At 47.8% G+C, this 17,465-nt stretch overlaps 1 protein-coding gene across 1 annotated transcript in view; it reads left to right on the top strand.

The window, feature by feature from the left end:
* The window catches only part of Olfml2a (olfactomedin like 2A), a 30,365-nt gene extending 14,328 nt beyond the window's left edge, over nt 1-16,037 (top strand). The window contains exons 3-8 of the mRNA XM_029474601.2: nt 370-477; nt 2,117-2,326; nt 4,280-4,541; nt 7,219-7,506; nt 10,160-10,345; nt 12,210-16,037. Coding sequence (XP_029330461.1) covers nt 370-477; nt 2,117-2,326; nt 4,280-4,541; nt 7,219-7,506; nt 10,160-10,345; nt 12,210-12,814 — 1,659 coding nt within the window. The 3' untranslated portion in view covers nt 12,815-16,037. The remainder of the gene's footprint in view (nt 1-369; nt 478-2,116; nt 2,327-4,279; nt 4,542-7,218; nt 7,507-10,159; nt 10,346-12,209) is intronic.
* The last annotated feature ends 1,428 nt before the right edge of the window (nt 16,038-17,465 follow it).

Raw genomic sequence — 17,465 nt, 5'->3', positions numbered from 1 at the left:
TATATATATATATATATATATACATATATATATATATATCTCCCACATGTATCTCTTTCTGCTGGGGATGTGCCCAATGGTGAAATATTTGCCTAGTGTGTAGGAAGCCTTGAAATTCTTCCCCAGTACTTCAAAAAAGAAAAAAAAAAAGAAAGAAAACGTAAATACTCACATTTGCAAAATATGTCAATAAAATCTAATGTGCTACTTGTCCTGTGATGATGCGTAGGTTGGAGTCCAAGTAGCCACTGTGAGGCTCTGGAATTGTGGGGTTCTTTGCTGAAGTGGGGCTCCCTGTGTGTCCTCTGGCCAGGTGTGTTGATATCCTTGCTTAACCATCTCTCTCCCCTCTCCACCCACCACCTCTAGCTGCAGTCTATGGTGGATCTCCTGGAGGGTGCCCTGTACAGCATGGATCTGATGAAAGTGCATGCCTACATCCAGAAGGTGGCCTCCCAGATGAATACACTGGAGGAGGTAAGGCCAGGGCAGTGCCAGGGCCAAGGGCTGCATCCAAAGGGGCCTGGACCATTCTCTTTCACTTTGGTGGCCACTGGAAGCAGAACTCCAGCAGGCAGTTACAGGCTGCAGAGTCCTACCTTGGGGGGGAGAGGAGGCTATGCTGCTAATATCAGGGTCCATGCTGCACAACTCTGGGTACCATTCACGGAGAAATACCATACCAGTGGTGCCTCTGGGTTTGACAATTCCATTATGACCTGTGTGGAAGCAAAGGCACTACAGACATCACAGACTGTGTGCTACAGGATTACCCTCTCAGTACAAGAAGAGTTGGACAAACCTGGAGGTCCAGGCTGAAGCTTGCCTCTCTCCTGGCATCGCCTGGCCTCCACCCATTTCCTGCATCCGGCCTCTGTTGAGCACCAGGGGTCTGGGGACATACAGCTGCCAGGAGCAGGCGTCGGGACTTCCTTTCCCAGCTTCCTTTCCAGAGGGAGGCAGTAACTGGGCATCCTGTGCCACAGGAGGGAAGACAAACCCCTGACTAAACCCAGAGCTGAAGGTCACAGTCGCTTAGATTATCTGAAGCCTGTTGGAGTATCTCTTCCTGGCTGTCTGATCCCAGACCAGCTTGGAAAGCTGACCTGACCTTTTCCCTGGGCACAGTATTACCTGTGCGTTCTAGGCTCACACTGCTGGCTCTCCTCCTCCACCCTTTCCTCTTGTTACCTCTGGAAATGCAAACCAGTTCCTCAGAGCCCTGAGTCTGCTGATGGTCTCTAACAAATTTGGTTTGAGGGCTGGGATCAAAGCCCAGCATTACCACACCCAGCTCTGAAAAAAAGTAATATTAAATTAACAGGTTACTAGAGACTTTCAGGGGCCGTCCATAGAGACTGATTAAATTATGACCTAAGCATACAGTGGCATATTATGCCTTTATGAAAAGGAGAGGGGAATGCCTTGTGGACAGATATGAAATTGTCTAAAACTAGACTTTTAAGTGAAATCCAAGTGTTGAAAAATAAGTTTCCCTACCATAAAGATGTATAACATTGTCATCACTGAGAAATAAACAAATGAACGTGAGAGGGACTCTTTTTATTTTTTTTGGTAGAGGGTCTCACCATGTGGCCCTGGCTGTCCTACAACTCCCTATGTAGACCAGGCTGGTCTCAAACTCACAGAGATCCACCTGTCTTTGTCTCCCTAGTACTTGGGATTGAAGGCGTACACCACCATACCAGGCCAACTCACACCTCTTTCATTTATTAATATAAACATATTATTACCTAATTTTCATTTTCTCTTAAGAATAAAAATCATAAGCCAGGTGTAGTGGCGCACGCCTTTAATCCCAGCAAAGGCAGGCAGATTTCTGAGTTCTAGGCCAGCCTGGTCTACAACGTGAGTTCCAGGACAGCCAGGGCTATACAGAGAAACCCTGCCTTGAAAAACAAAACAAAACAAAACAAAACAAAAAGAATAAAAATCATTGACTACAAGGTCTTATAGGGCGTTCTTGGTTCCACCTGTTCACCAGTCCCACTTACATCTTTGCCCCTGAAGTCTCGATGGCAAAGTTAGGGTGCCCTTCTAGGGTGGCAGCTCAGAAGAAACAGGGCCAGGAATGACCATGAATCCTTCCCCACAGAGCATCAAGGCCAACCTGAGCCTGGAGAACAAGGTGGTGAAAGACAGCGTACACCACCTCAGTGAGCAACTGAAGAGCTATGAGAACCAGTCAGCCATCATGATGAGCATCAAGAAGGAGCTGTCTAGCCTGGGCCTCCAGTTGCTGCAGAGGGATGCAGCCGCTGTCCCTGCCACTGCCCCAGCTTCAAGCCCCGACAGCAAGGCTCAGGTGAGGCTTTGGCTCTGATCACAGGGACAGAAGGTAGCTAGGCTTGAGGACACAGGGTTGGGTGCATTTGGAGCCTTAGGAGAGGGTTAACAGAAAGCACAGCAGGAGCCCATGGTAGAGGGCTGGGCAGCGAGTGTCTATTCCGTTTTGTGGCTAGCACAGGTAAGCCGGGGCAGAGTTGCATGTTCAGTCCGGAGGGATGGGTGGGCCCTAAACTGGGTATTTATTCAATTCCCCATTCCCAAAGTACTGGTAATGAGGTTATAGGAACCTCCTGCCTGGTCCTAGATGAGCAAGCCAGCTTTCCTGCAGCATTGCTTCTAATCTCTCCTGCTGTGGCTGGGCCCCTGGGTGGGTGCAGGGCAAATGAGTAGTACCTCGGGGATCCTTGAAGATTAATATCATTTCACCCATGGTGGCTAGCATGTGTGCACAGACAAGATTCCCTTGCTCTGCTAGATCCCCTTGTTTCAGTAGATCCCCTTGTTTCAGTAGATCCCTTGCTCTAGTCTGCATTCAGAAGTATTGCTATGATAAAGACCCTGGCCAGAAGCAATGTGGGTCTTACAGCTCTCAGGTCACACTGTATCACTGAGGAAAGTCAGGGCAGGAACTTAAGACAGGAACTGAAGCAGAGGCCGTGAAGGAACACTGCTCACTGGCCTCCTTAGCCTGCTTTCTTATATAACCTGGACTACGCGCCTAGTGGTAGCACCACCCACTGTGGGCTAGCTCGATCAACTCCACCATTAACCAAGAACATGCCTCACAGACTTGCTTACAGGCCAATCTGGTGGAAGCATTTTCTCAAATGAGAGTCTCTCTCTTCCCAGATTGTGTCAAGCTAAGGAAATAATAGCCAGCATAGCCCTGTAGGCAGACACACGGACCCTCCCACTTTCCAGATAGGTCAGGAAGCTCTGTGCCACTTGGTACAGAGTGCAGCTGGTAGTCACCACCCTTTTAGTGCCCCTCAGATCAGTCATCCATGGGCCCGACATGACCCAGTGGCTTCATTTTCTGGTGATATTTGTCGGACTCCTCTGAACCCGACTTCCTCAAGTACAGTATTAGTTCATCCCACAACCTAAAAGTACAATTGGCCCCTGCCTACTTGGCACATGAAGAAACATGGAGAGAAGTCACAGGGAGAGGGGGTGGCTGAGCCAGAGCTGTAGCCAGCCTACGTGACTGCCTGGTCCCAGCCCTTCCTCCTCCACTTGCAGCCTCCTGTGCTGACACTGTGATAGTAGCACCTTTGGTGACTGCTAGTAAGACCGCCTAGACACAATAGAGCATGAGGAAGCCTGTGTCGTGGCCCAAGCTGGCTGCCTGCTCAGTAAGATGCCAGCTCTGCAAGTGTGAGTGAGTCTCACTTTGGCGGCTGCCCAGATGACGTCAGACACTGTACAAGCCTTATCTGCCCTAGCTTCTGTCTCACAATGGGTGGTGTCACAGGCCCTGTGTTCTTGTGCCAAGTCAGCCTCAGAGCATTTGAGTAGGAAGTGAAAATAATGAGGCTCACAAAATGTTAGACACGGCATTCATTCCCTAGGGGTAGCCAGACCAACACGGGACTGAAGAGCTCAGAATGCTGGGATTTCAGTGCTAACATGGGGAGCATTCTGGGAACTCTAAAGCAACCTAAGAACCTCTCCCTTTCCCATAAACCAAGACCAGTGAGCGAGAGACAAGGCTAGGAGGCCTTCCTAAGAGCCAACAAAACAACAGGTGGACAGGAGTTGGGAATGAATATGTAACCTACTGGATTGGGTCCCAAGCCTGCAGAGAAAATCTGTATGGAGAAACAGAATCAAACAACTATGGGTGATTTTACTCTGGGAACAACGTCACAGACACTGTGACTACCTCCAGCTCCCACACACTGAGCTTCTGTGACTGGCAGCCCCTCATTTTACTGTCACTCAAATCTGACACTTCTATTCTTCCCAGGACACAGCTGGAGGGCAAGGCAGAGATCTCAACAAATATGGCAGCATACAGAAGAGCTTCTCAGACAAGGGCCTGGCAAAGCCTCCCAAGGAGAAGCTGCTGAAAGTGGAGAAGCTGAGGAAGGAGAGCATCAAGGGTAGAATACCCCAGCCCACAGCCAGGCCACGTGCGCTGGCTCAGCAGCAGGCAGTGATCCGAGGCTTCACCTACTACAAGGCAGGCAGACAGGAGGCCAGACAGGAGGCACCCAAGGCTGCCGCTGGTGAGTGGAAGGGAGCCGGGCCTGGTTGACGGATGGCTGCCTCCAGAGATCCACCTGCCTTCGAAGCAGCCACAAAGTCATAGATCTCCCCATCACTGTTTAGTTTTCTAGAATCCTTTGCTCAACCATACACTGGGAAGAAGCCCACAGGCAAGGTTGCTAATGGGGAGAGAATAGAGGCCTCCCTTTCAGTACTTCAAGCCTCACCTTTTCTGCACTTCCTTTTATTCAATGACCTGCTGCAGATCAGCTACAGACCAAGTGACAGGTGATTTAAGTCAGATCTTACAGTCCAGTGGGAGGAGCCACACCTGTGACACAGTAGAGGTGGGCAAACATGGGGTCCTTGGGGAACCCGTTCACCTCTGGACTGTCCTCTCCTGTTCTTTCATTTGTCGTCTTCCTGAAGAGCCCATGGACCCTGTACTTCATCTCTGCCAACTTAGTCCCTGGTATCTCCACATGACTCACAGCCAAGGGCAACGCAAGAAGTAGTTCCTTGGGCTTATCCAAGGACAGGAAGTTGGGGCAGTTAAGAGCCCAGGATTCTTCAGGAATTCCCTCCCATCGTGTGCAGTGGTAAAATTCCAGGTACTCAAGAGGTTGAGGCAGTTCAAGGCCAGCCTGAGCTACACAGTAATAGCCTGATTCAAAAACAACAAAAAAGGGTTACCCTAAGCTTGGTAGCACAGGCCTGTAAATTGGACCTAGTTGTTGCTAGGCAAGAGTATTGTTCGCCGGGCGTGCCTTTAATCCTAGTACTCGGGAGGCAGAGGCAGGCGGATTTCTGAGTTCGAGGCCAGCCTGGTCTACAAAGTGAGTTCCAGGACAGCCAGGGCTACACAGAGAAACCCTGTCTCCAAAAAAAAAAAAAAAAAAAAAAAAAAAAAAAAAAAAAAGAGGGCTGGGGATGAGAGAGAGAGAGAGAATGCTTATCCAGACTTCAAGACTTTAACCTAAATTCCCACCACAGGTACTGTTGAAATGGCTCAGCCAGTACTTACTTACCTCAAAAACATAGGGACCCAAATATAATATCCAAAAGCCACATCTAAAAAAAAATACTGGGTGTGGTAACACATACTTGTTTCATTGTTTGTTTAGGGTTTTGTTACTTATTTACTTTTATTTTATCTTCATTGGTGTTTTGCCTGCATGCATGTCTGTGTGAAGGTGTTGGATTCCCTGGTACTGTAGTTACAGACAGTTGTGAGCTGCCATGTAGGTGCTAGGAGTTGAACCCAGAGCCTCTAAAAGAGCAGCCAGTGCTCTTAACCTCTAAGCCATGCCATCTCTCTAGAAAACATCCCCCCCTTTAAATATATATATTAGTTTTTAAAGATGTATTTGTCTTATGTGCATGTTTGTGTGAAGGTACCAGATTTCCTAGAAAGGAAGTTCAGACAGTTGTGAACTCCACATGGGTGTGGGAACAGACCCCAGGTCCTCTGGAAGATCAATCAGAGTTCTTACTGCTGAGCCGTCTCTCCAGCCCAGTAGCACACACTTGGAAAACCAGCACTGGGAAGGCAGAGACCAGAAGAGCCTTCAGGCTCACTGGCCAGCCAGGCTAGCCTAACTAGTTTTCTCAGAGGAGGTAGATAGTATCTCTGAGGATGATCCCTAAACTTGTCCTCTGCCTTCCACGCATATGCATACACATGCACACCCATACACTAACATGGGTATATACATACATTCATTTAAAAAAAAAAAACCCACACTGGAAAAGAAAAGGTCCTTTGATTTCTTAGCCCATCAGGGTACAACCTCCCCACTCTAGCCCCTGATGCCAGCTGTTGTCCTTGAATCCTGCCAGCTCAGGCTGGCCACAACACAGAGCCTCTGACCCCCAACTGGGCCACTGCCCAGGCACAGCTTTGGGCATCTGACTCTGCCAAGAAGGCTCGTGGGAACAAACTTCCTGCCCTACAGGCTGCCAAGGCCATGTTCCCTGGGGATCCCCTGAGTAAAGTGTCTTTTCTTGTTCCCACTGGGTTCCAGGTGTGGGGTCAGACTGGACTGCCCAACTACAGGCAAAGAGAAGCCTGGGCAGCTAAGCTGCTGCCCGCAGTGGTGGGACCGGGAGGACACAGACACAGCTAGAGAGGTCAGTGTTGAAGGTGAGCAAGGGTCAGAGGCAGTACCAGAGATCTGTGGCCTAGAAGTGACCAGACCCCAACTGCATCCGTCTCTTCCTTGCTTGAGGTGATAGACACTAGGTAAGAGAGGTCCAAGGTTATCAAAGTCCTCAGGAAGGTGACCAAGATAAAGTCTACAATTCCTAAAGCAAGAAGTTTTGTCCCTGGAACTAAGTTTAGGGCATGACAGAACTGGAACAAAGTCCATAACACTCAGGAGAAAAAAGTTCTTCACATTTAGCACTATGTGTTGGCAGGATCCGTACAGATGTTTTATATACATTTACCTCTAACCAACACTATGGTTATGACATTCACTTTACAGAGGTGGGAATACAAGAGGGCTTGCTCAGGAAAAACTCACCCAGTTGGGGAGGTCAGAGTGATCAGAAAGTCCTACCCTGTTCACCAGGAAGCCTGCCCATTTGAGGCCTTTCAACTCCTCCATGGTCCGGGAAGCAAGGTCTGTGGCAGATGTGCATATGTACATATCAGTGTGGCTGAGACATGGGTACTGAGTTGTTTTTTCTCCACAGACAACACCCTCAAAGGTACTTCCTGGCTGGAGAAGCTACCACCCAAGATAGAGGCCAAGCTTCCGGAACCTAACTCTGCCAAACATGATGACGTCCGGCTGCAGGCTTCAGAAGGAGGCAACTTGACCCCTGACATCACCACCACCACCACCACCAGTACCAGCAGCAGCAGCAGCACCACCACCACCACTACCAGCACCACCAGCACCACCAGCACCACCACCCCAAGCCCTATCACCACTCCCTGGCCCACTGAGCCACCTTTGCATCCAGAAGTCCCCAGCCAAGGTGAGCGAGTCTCCTAAGCATCAGAAAACTCAGTTTAAGACTAAATCCAACATGTGTCTTGTTGGGTTCTTGATCTAAGAATTTTCAGCTTATCAAATTGATGAGGGTTTTTTGTTTGTTTGTTTGTTTGTTTGTTTTGCTTTTGTCCTGAGTTTTCATATTTTGAGAAAGGCTACCAGCGGAGCTTATACCCTCCTGTCTTAGCATCCCTAATGTTGGGATTATGGACATGTGTCAACCTGCCTGGCTTACTTGGAAATTTTTAGTTTTTAATTTAAAAAAGAGACATGTATATGTTTGTGAGAGAGGGACACACACACACATACACACTGAGAGACAGAAAGACAGAGAGACAGAGACAGAGATCCTTTCTTTCAATCACTTTTCATCTAGTCCTTTTGTGGCAGGGTCTCACTTTGTAGTCCTGGCTCTCCTGGAACTCACTATGTAGACTGGACTGGCCTCAAACTCCCAGAGATCCACCTGCCTCTTTTTCCCAGGTGCTGGGATTAAAGGTATGTGCCACCATGCCTGGCTTCTATTCCATTTTTTGAGACAAGGTTTCTCCCTAGACCTGTGGTTTGTGTTTTCTTGGCTCAGCAGAAAGCCAGGAAATTCCAGTGACTCTCCTGTCTCTGTACCCCTTAGAGCTGGGGTTACAGATGTGTGTAGGATGCCCTACTTGTTACAAGGCTGCTGGGTTCCAAACTCAAATGGTCAAGGTTATGCAGCAAGCTTCTGAGTCATCCTTCCAGCACATGTGCTTTTAAAGAATCAGGGAAAAGAAAGAGTGGAGGGAAGACCTCCCAGCCTGACAGGTACCCCAGGATTCTCTACAGAAAAACAGCCAACAATTAAAGTGGCTATGAAACAAATTATATGTGCAACACATTCTCTTTACAGCATGACCTGAAACCTCACCGCTAAATCCAGTCACTGTTAGTTTTCTCTTGTGTCTTCCTCTAGTCTGCTTGGTTTTGGTTTCATGTTGCTAGACCTGAGCTCTTGGCCTCCAGCAGCCTGGTACCTCTGAACTACACCCCAACACTCTCTGGCTGTTTTTATGTCCACACCTATAGCTGTAGTTTGTGTCACACGGTAGACATTGTCCTCAGTAAATCACAGCTCTGTCCTTCTGAAGGCTCTTGACTGACTGTGTGACTGTAAGCCTTCAGACCCTTCCTCACTCTGGCCCGAGTGCCATCTCCTTCACTCTTGTCTTTCCAGAAGGATCCACAAACAGTGTGGACAACAGCTGTGACTAACGTGGTTTCCTCCCAACACAGTTTCTGAAAAACTAGAAATAACCTACAGAGCTGACACTGGGGGTGGGGAGTTTTTAATAAATCAAAAGGCACAGCTGTCTGGGTCTGGTGGCCTGGCAGGACCCAGAAATCACATCATTAAAAGGCTACTTAATGGTGTGAGCGTCAGTCAGTAGAAGGAGAAAACAGGACACACAGAACCATGTATTCAGAGGGCTCACAGTTTCTTAACTGCCCGTGTGATTGCAGGCAAGGAAGCGGAGAGGGGGAAGGAAGCACAACGCATTCAGTTGTCTACTAGAGTCCATCTTAGGACCTCCCTCCCTCCTTTCTTCTTTTCTTTCCTTCCTTTTTGAGACAAGGTCTTGCTATGTAGCTTGACTGGCCTGGCACTATATATAGCCCAGGCTGGCCTCAAATTTACAGCAAGGGCTATCTTCCCACCTCAGCCTCCACAATGGAAGGGTTACAGGCATTCCCACAGCACCCAGCTTCAGTTTTCAAGTATTCACAAATACCATGAACTCATCCCTTCTGCCAAACTGCCAAAACTTTTGAAGTTCTGGCCAAAATCTTTATATCCTATTATTGCCCACCATTGTACTCTCTGCTTCTCTGAGATGGCCCTTTTGTTTTGTTTTGACGTACGGTGGATGCTGGATTTTTGAATGGTGTTCCCTTCTCTGACTGTTCATTCTTTTTCCAGTGATCAGGCATTGCTTTGCTTATAGGTCAAAGGTCACCAGCAAAAACCATAAAGAGAGAGTTAAGATGAAATCGGATGAGTCAGGTATAGAGGTGCACACATTTAATCCCAGCACTCAGAAGGCAGAGGCAGTCAGGTCTCTGAGTACAAGGCCAGGCTAGCTGATCTGTAGAGGGAGTTTCAGGACAGGCAGGTCTATATACAGAAAACCTGTCTCAAAACAAAGATGGCTTACTAATTTGAACAGGTATGGCTCCCATATACTCCTGTGCTTGAATGCTTGGCCCATAGGGAGTGACACTGTTAGGAGGTGGCCTTGTTGGAGGAAGTGTGTCACTGTGGGGTGGGCTTTGAGGTTATATACGCTCAAGCTATGCTCAGTGTGGCACACAGTCTTCTTTTGCTGCCTGCATATCAAGATGTAGAACTCTTGGCTCCTCCAGCACCATGTCTGCCTGCATACTGCCCTGCTTGCCATCATGATGATAATAGACCGAACCTCTGAAACTGTCAGCCAGCTCCAATTAAATGTTTTCCTTTATAAGAGTTGCCTTGGTCGTGGTGTCTCTTCACAGCAATGAAATCCTAAGACGGGGGAATATGGATCACCTTCCTAGACCAACTGTTTAGGTTGAAGTTAGTGGTTCTGCATACCAAATGCTGTGCCCTTTGCTCCCCATAGGTCGGGAGGACAGCTGTGAGGGCACACTCCGAGCTGTGGATCCCCCTGTGAAACACCACAGTTATGGGCGCCATGAGGGGGCCTGGATGAAGGACCCTGCAGCTCTTGATGACAGGATCTATGTCACCAACTACTACTACGGAAACAGCCTGGTGGAGTTTCGAAACCTGGAAAATTTCAAACAAGGTCAGGGAAACTGGGAGGGAGAAGGGGAAGGATGTGGGTGGTCTGGGGAGGGCCTCCCATAAGACTCAGCCTTCCTGTGCATTTTCAATGTCCACCCTGCCCTAGTTCCAGATAGCCACCCCTGCCCAGGGAAGGGTGTCTGGGGGCCCAGAGAATCCTGTTAGCCATTGCTGATAACTGAGTACAGGGCCAAAGGAGATAAATGTTCTGCCTCATGAGGCATGTGACTTGCTAACAAGGAAAATAGGAGAATGGTAAGCTTCTACTTGCTGAGTGTTCTGTGCCAACTGCCTATGTCTGTCTGACTTAGAGTCTCTATTACTGCAATGAAACACCATGACCAAAGAAACTGAGGGAGGGTTTATTTGGTTTATACTTTATTTATGTATTTATGTATTTATTATTGTATGTTAAGTACACTGTAGCTGTCTTCAGACACACCTGAAGAGAGCATCAGATTTCATTACAGATGGTTGTGAGCCACTATGTGGTTGCTGGGATTTGAACTCAGGACCTTCAGAAGAGCAGTCAGAGCCATCTCTCTAGCCCCATGGTTTACACTTTCATATCACTGTTCAGCAACAAAGGAAGTCAGGATCAGACCTCAAGCAGGATATGGACCTGGAGGCAGGAGCTGATGCAGAGGCCATGGAGGGGTGCTACCTACTGGCCTGCTTCACATGGCTTGCGCAGCCTGCTTTCTGTCTTTTTCTTCTTTTTTGTTTTGTTGTTGTTTGTTTGTTAAGACAGGATTTCTCTGTGTAGCCCTGGCTGTCCTGGAACTTTCTCGGCAAACCAGGCTGGCCCTAAACTCAGAGATCCCCCTGCCTTTATTTCCTGAGTACTGGAGTTAAACACATATACCACCACTGCCCAGCTGCTAACATCCTTTTAAAAACTGACTATGTCTGTGTCTGTAGCAGCTTACAGACTGTTGGATGTGTCAAGTGTCAAGACAAAGGGTTAGGGGAAAGCCCTTCACTATATCCTACTACATCCTAGGGAGGTCATACTGGCTTAGGACACTGAAAGATGTAGGCTTTCAGATGGGGAATAGCAAACCTGACTCAAGGAATAGCATATGCAAAGTCTCCAAGACAGAGCACAGGACCCGAGTCACCCTGCACCTCATTCCTAGGTACCAGTGTCACAACTGGGGACCCAGAGCCCAGGACTCACAAACACATGAATGATGTTAGTGCTTCCTTCATGACACTATCTTTGTGAACTAGATGATGGACCTAGGTCTAGCCACATGGTTGAATTTTGGTGCAAAGTACTTGTTGGGCACTAGTGAGCCCTTGATGGTCTCTGTTGCTGTGATAAACCCAAAGCAACTTGAGACAGAAAGGGGTTACTTCATACTTCTAGGTATCAGCCCATCACGGAGGGAAATCGGGACCAGGAAATCAAGTCAGGAACCCCCGAGGAACATTGTTTACTGGCTTGCTCTCTTATTTGTTCAAAAGCTCAGCTAGCTTCTGTCCTTGCTTGTCTTTTTGTTGGTGTTTGTTTGGTTTTGGTTTTGGTTTTTTGAGACAAGGTCTCACTATATACCTCTAGATGTCTTGGAACTCACTCTGTAGAGATCAAACTGACCTCAAACTCACAGAGATACATCTGGCTCTGCCTTCCAAGTGCCAGGATTAAAGGCATATATCACTACACCTGGCCCAGCTAGCCTTCTTATACAGCCCTGACCATCTGCCTAGGCATGGAACAACAACCCACAGTGGGCTAGACACTCCATCTCAAGCAAAATAATCTCTCACAGATAGGACCACAGGCTGGGCAGTTCCTCTAGGTTGTATCAAACTAGCCAGAACAGGGTACCCTAATATGACCCTCTACTTTCCATATGCAGGTCGATGGAGTAATATGTATAAACTACCCTACAACTGGATAGGCACAGGCCATGTTGTATACCAGGGTGCCTTCTACTACAACCGTGCCTTCACCAAGAATATCATCAAATATGACCTGCGCCAACGCTTTGTGGCCTCCTGGGCCCTGCTGCCTGATGTGGTCTATGAGGACACCACACCCTGGAAGTGGCGTGGCCACTCGGACATTGATTTTGCCGTAGATGAGAGCGGCCTGTGGGTCATCTACCCAGCTGTGGATGAGCATGACGAAACACAGCATGAGGTGATTGTGTTGAGCCGCCTGGACCCGGCAGACCTCTCTGTGCACCGGGAGACCACGTGGAAGACGCGGCTGAGGAGGAACTCCTATGGCAACTGCTTTCTGGTGTGCGGCATCCTATACACCGTGGATACTTACAACCAGCATGAAGGCCAGGTGGCCTATGCGTTCGACACCCACACCGGCACTGATGCTCACCCACAGTTGCCCTTCCTCAATGAGTATTCCTATACCACCCAGGTTGACTACAACCCCAAGGAGCGGGTGCTCTATGCCTGGGACAATGGCCACCAGCTCACCTACACTCTCCACTTTGTGGTCTGAGTGGGCATCTACGTTCACAAGGGAGAACAGCAGAGGAGAAAGTGCTATCCCTAGCAACTCTTGCAATTGATATAAGTATCAGTTGGGGGTGTCGTGGGCTAGGTATTGGCTTTGATGGCTTTGAGTGCTTTCTCAGTGCCCAGTAACAGCAACGCTGCACCAGGAGCTTTCCCTGCACTTACCCTTTTGACTCTCTCTACTTCTTCCCTTAAGACCATTGAGCAGATGAAGTGACTAAAGCCCAAAGGAGCAGCATTCCAGCTGGAGTAGGCTATGTCTTCACGATAGCCCCATTTTACAGATGAGATGACCTTGCCACAATCTTCCCACCTCCAGTCCCCTTCCAGGGCTCTGCAAGCCTGAGGTCTTTGGGACCTACACACTGCTGTTGTGCAGTTCCAGGCTTCTCTTCTGGTCGAATGCTGGTAACCTTGAGCTTAGAGCCTCTTGACCAATGGGCAGCCCCTGTGCTCTCCTGCTCTTCTGTCTAACCACATTCCAGAAGGTCACCATTACAGTCACTAAGCAGTAACTGAAGCAAATGCTGGCCAGGTCCATGGCCCTCCCTCTGTAGCTACTTCTAGTCCCCATGTTCCTTGCACATTTTGCAGCAGATGAGAAGGTATAGGCAGCTCAGCTCTGGCAGTGTGGGGTGCTAGCCTCAGCTCCCCTGACCTCCTGTACTAGAAGTCCTCACCTTGACCATCCACTAGGCTTCTGCTCCTTCCTTAGCCCTTCCCAAAGCCTTGGGCCTGGGGTATTTTCTGGGCCTTCAAAGCTATTCTGTTCACACTCAGGGATTGCTAGGAGTAAGGCCTTTGTCCTCAGAGTGGGTGGCCCCAAGATAGAACAGGCTCTGTCTCCTTTGTTGATCTTAATCTGATCATTTGGTGGGCTGACTCAGCAGCCTGGGAATCTGAGGGAGACAGGACAGGGGTTCAGAAGAGACTTCTCAGCTTCCAGGATAAAACCCGGAGGCAGAGACAGGGGAGCATAGACTGGGCTCTCGGCACTAGGATTTTCTTTGAGATGGGACTTGGGATGGTGGACACACAAGTGAACATATATAAGCTACCTTAAAATAGGATTGGCAGCTTGATGCCCTGGTACCGCTTGTGACCTTCAGATCCAGATAGCCCTAACATGACCTTTCAAGCCAGCCTATGGCAGCTTTGGGCATTCTTTTTAAAGCTGGAGAGAAGTTCTTTTGCCTATCTCCTTGTTTTACCAAAGAAAATATAGGTCCCAGCAGTTCTAGGGTATGAGCAGAGCCATACGGGGTGGGGTACAGCTGATCTCCTTTGGTAAAGCCCTATACTGAGACAGTTCTGCCTGCAAAATCAACTGATCCCCAGTACCCTTGAAGGTGTCTACTGCTGACCCCTACCCTGCTCCTGGACCCTGGAGACTTCCTTGTGCTCTGTGCCCGTTCCTAGGATACCTAAACTGAAATGAAATCCCACTAATGCCACTATGCCGTACTGGGTAGGGAGATGCAGGTTCCGTGCAGACTTCCTTTCTTCCAGACATTGTTGGGTGATGTTTTACTTAAGGAATAACTCACTCCTGAAATAAAGAGGGACAGTGACAGCCAGCCCAGCCAGGTCTGACTCACAGTGGTAGCCACATCCAGCTTCCCCCACCCAGCTGACCACCACGGGCTCCTCTTCCAGCCTCTTTAGAGAACTTGGAGGCCGCGGCCTTTCCCTTGGCCCTGGGTGTGGGTCTTTTCAAGACTCTGTGTTTTGTGATGTCATAGCCTAACCATGTGAGAGGTGCTCAGGCAACTGCAGCAGCCTGAGAAAAGGGGACGCCAGGACACACTGGTTTTAAAAAGTAAATACGTGGCATAGTTTCCTGGGGTGGGACAACAGGGCTTGCCATAGTCCTTAGTTGTGCTCCAGGCCCCTTCTGTTTTCAGGCCTTTGTGTGTTGTATGGTAAACATAGTTCATTTCCTCATTTGTAAATGGTCAGACTGGATCCCAGGTAACTTACTTGTCACATAGGCTGGTAATGGAAGAGCCAGGTTTCCAAATCAGGTAAACTGTCACTGTTATCTCAGGACCATCAGTGTGCTGGACATACTGTGGAAAGTAAACTAAAAAGGGGCCCATTGATAGGTGAGGACAAGGACAGGAATTTACTCAAGATCACACAGCAGTGTAGTCAGTGGCAAGACTAGGGGTTCAAGACTCGTCAGAGCATGTTTCCTGCTATCTTTGTGCCATGCTGGTAACAAGCCCCAAAAGTGCTGGTAGGTGCAGTCATTCAGGATGGCCAGGGCAAGAGCTCTCTGAAAGGCTGGTTTCTACAAAGCTTTGAATACCAAGCCAAGGAGGGGCCACATCTAATCTTGTCTAGAACAAAACTGTATAAATTAACAGAGCCAAGGAATTTCTGACACGGTTTCTAATTAGATTTTGTCCTGTTGGTGATGAGAAGCAGGCAAGGGGCTGTGCTAAGGAGATGGAATCTGCTGATTGGTGAGCTCTAAAGGAAACCTGGCTTCCCACTACCACACATGCAAACACACATACAGACACCTTCACACACTTACCACATACACACCACACATATACACACTATATGCACATTCATACACATACACTCATCTACCATACATACACATGTGTGCACTCACACATAACTTGGGTTGTATTTTTCTGGGCAACAGGTACTTCATAGAAGGAGGGGTCTGGATTGAATAGAAGAGACCTCACAGCACCTCCCAGAACTGGAAGTCACTTTGACCTGCAGTCACACTAATCCACCCTGGAACCCCCAAATCGGCAGTATTTTCCCTCATTATAGGTTATGAAGTTGAGCGATTTGGTCAGGGTTGGGTATCTGGCATATGAAGGTGAGATCAGACCTAGGTCTCTTTAAACAAAGCCCCCAACTAACTGTTGAAATAGTCATGTTTTTCTTTTTCTTGGTTTGAGACAATAGGAAGCTCAAAGACAAGTTTGATATCATTTTAAACGCCTGTGTGGAGTTTAACCAGCTTCATTCTAGCTTTGTGCATGTACCTTTACCCTGATTTATTTTATTCTACTGTATTTTTTTTATATATTTTTGTAAGGTGCCACACAATCTTTTTGCAACAGGGTAGCATATACATAAATAAAACCCATGACTATAGTTGGATGTGGTGGCGCATGCCTTTGGTCCATGCACCTGGGAGGCAGAGGCAGACAGATTTCTGAGTTCAAGGCCAGACTGGTCCACAAATCAAGTTCCAGGACAGCCAGGGCTACACAGAGAAACTCTGCCTCAAAAAAAAAAAAAAAAAAAAAAGAAGAAGAAGAAGAAGAAGAAGAAGAAGAAGAAGAAGAAGAAGAAGAAGAAGAAGAAGAAGAAAAAGAAAGAAAGAAAGAAAAGAAAAGAAAAGAAAAGAAAAGAAAAGAAAAGAAAAGAAAAGAAAAGAAGGAAAAAATGTGTGCATGTACTGAAAGCTTGATTGAGAATCTTAAGTACTGTGGATTGGGGGTAGCTCCATGGTAGAGCACTTCACCTAGTGTGTGTGAGGACCTGAGTCTGGTTTCCAGCATCAAACATCAATTAATAAAGTGTTTCTGGGTCTCTGTAACCCTGGCTGTCCTGCATCTATCTCCCTTTGTAAACCGTCCCCCGCCCCCTGCCTCTGCTTCCTGAAGAAGTCACCAAGTCACCGCTCGGCTCTAATAACTTCTTTTTGACACAGGCTGCTCTCAAACTTTGTATGCCTCAAAGGATGGCCTTGAATTCCTGATTCTCTTGCCATCGTCTCTTGAGTGGATTGCAGTCATGAGCTACTATATCCCACTGTATATTTATTTGTCCTAGCTAGGTTTATGTTGGTGGGATAAAAGCATGATTTAAAAAAACAAAACAAGGGCTGGTGAGATGGCTCAGTGGGTAAGAGCACCCGACTGCTCTTCCGAAGGTCCGGAGTTCAAATCCCAGCAACCACATGGTGGCTCACAACCATCCGTAACGAGATCTGACTCTCTCTTCTGGAGTGTCTGAAGACAGCTACAGTGTACTTACATATAAATAAATAAATCTTTAAAAAAAAAAAACAAAAAAAAAAAACAAAACAAACAAGCCGTGTAGAGAAGAGGGTTTATTTCATCTTACACGTCCATGTCCAGGTAACAGTTTATCATTGAACAAAGCCACAGAAAGACTCAAAAGAAAACCTGGAGGCAGGAACTGTGAAGGAATGCTGACTGGCTTGCTCAGCTTCTTACATAGCCCAGGGGTGGCTCCACCCACAGAGGCCTCGACCCTCCCTCACAATAGTTAATCATGAAAATGTCCCCAACTCCCTGGAGAGCCACACTCACAGGCAATTACATTACTCTGCCCAGGTCTGAGATCCAAACGACTATCTGCAGGCTTGTGTGGCCAATGAGCCTCCTTCCCAACCCCTTGATTCTCTATTTTTTTACAAATGCTTCCTTCCTTTCCTTTTATGGAAATACTTTTAATTCCCAAATAAGCTTTTATAAGCTGTTAGCCAAAGCAATTGTTTTTAATTTTAAGGCAAAAACTTAATTTTACAGTAATAAAAAAGAAAGCTGGTCTCAATGAGTCCACATAGACACTGGCTGTAAGCCACTTGAATTTGGGCAGTGCTGTGGCATTCTAGCTGGTTGTTTGTCGAC

This window comes from Mus caroli, unplaced genomic scaffold (assembly GCF_978045245.1).
Source record: "Mus caroli unplaced genomic scaffold, Mus_caroli_1 scaffold_2, whole genome shotgun sequence".
Classification (NCBI taxonomy): domain Eukaryota; kingdom Metazoa; phylum Chordata; class Mammalia; order Rodentia; family Muridae; genus Mus; species Mus caroli.
The sequence above is the reverse complement of the archived record's forward strand: the minus strand, read 5'-3'. Positions and strand labels throughout refer to the sequence as shown.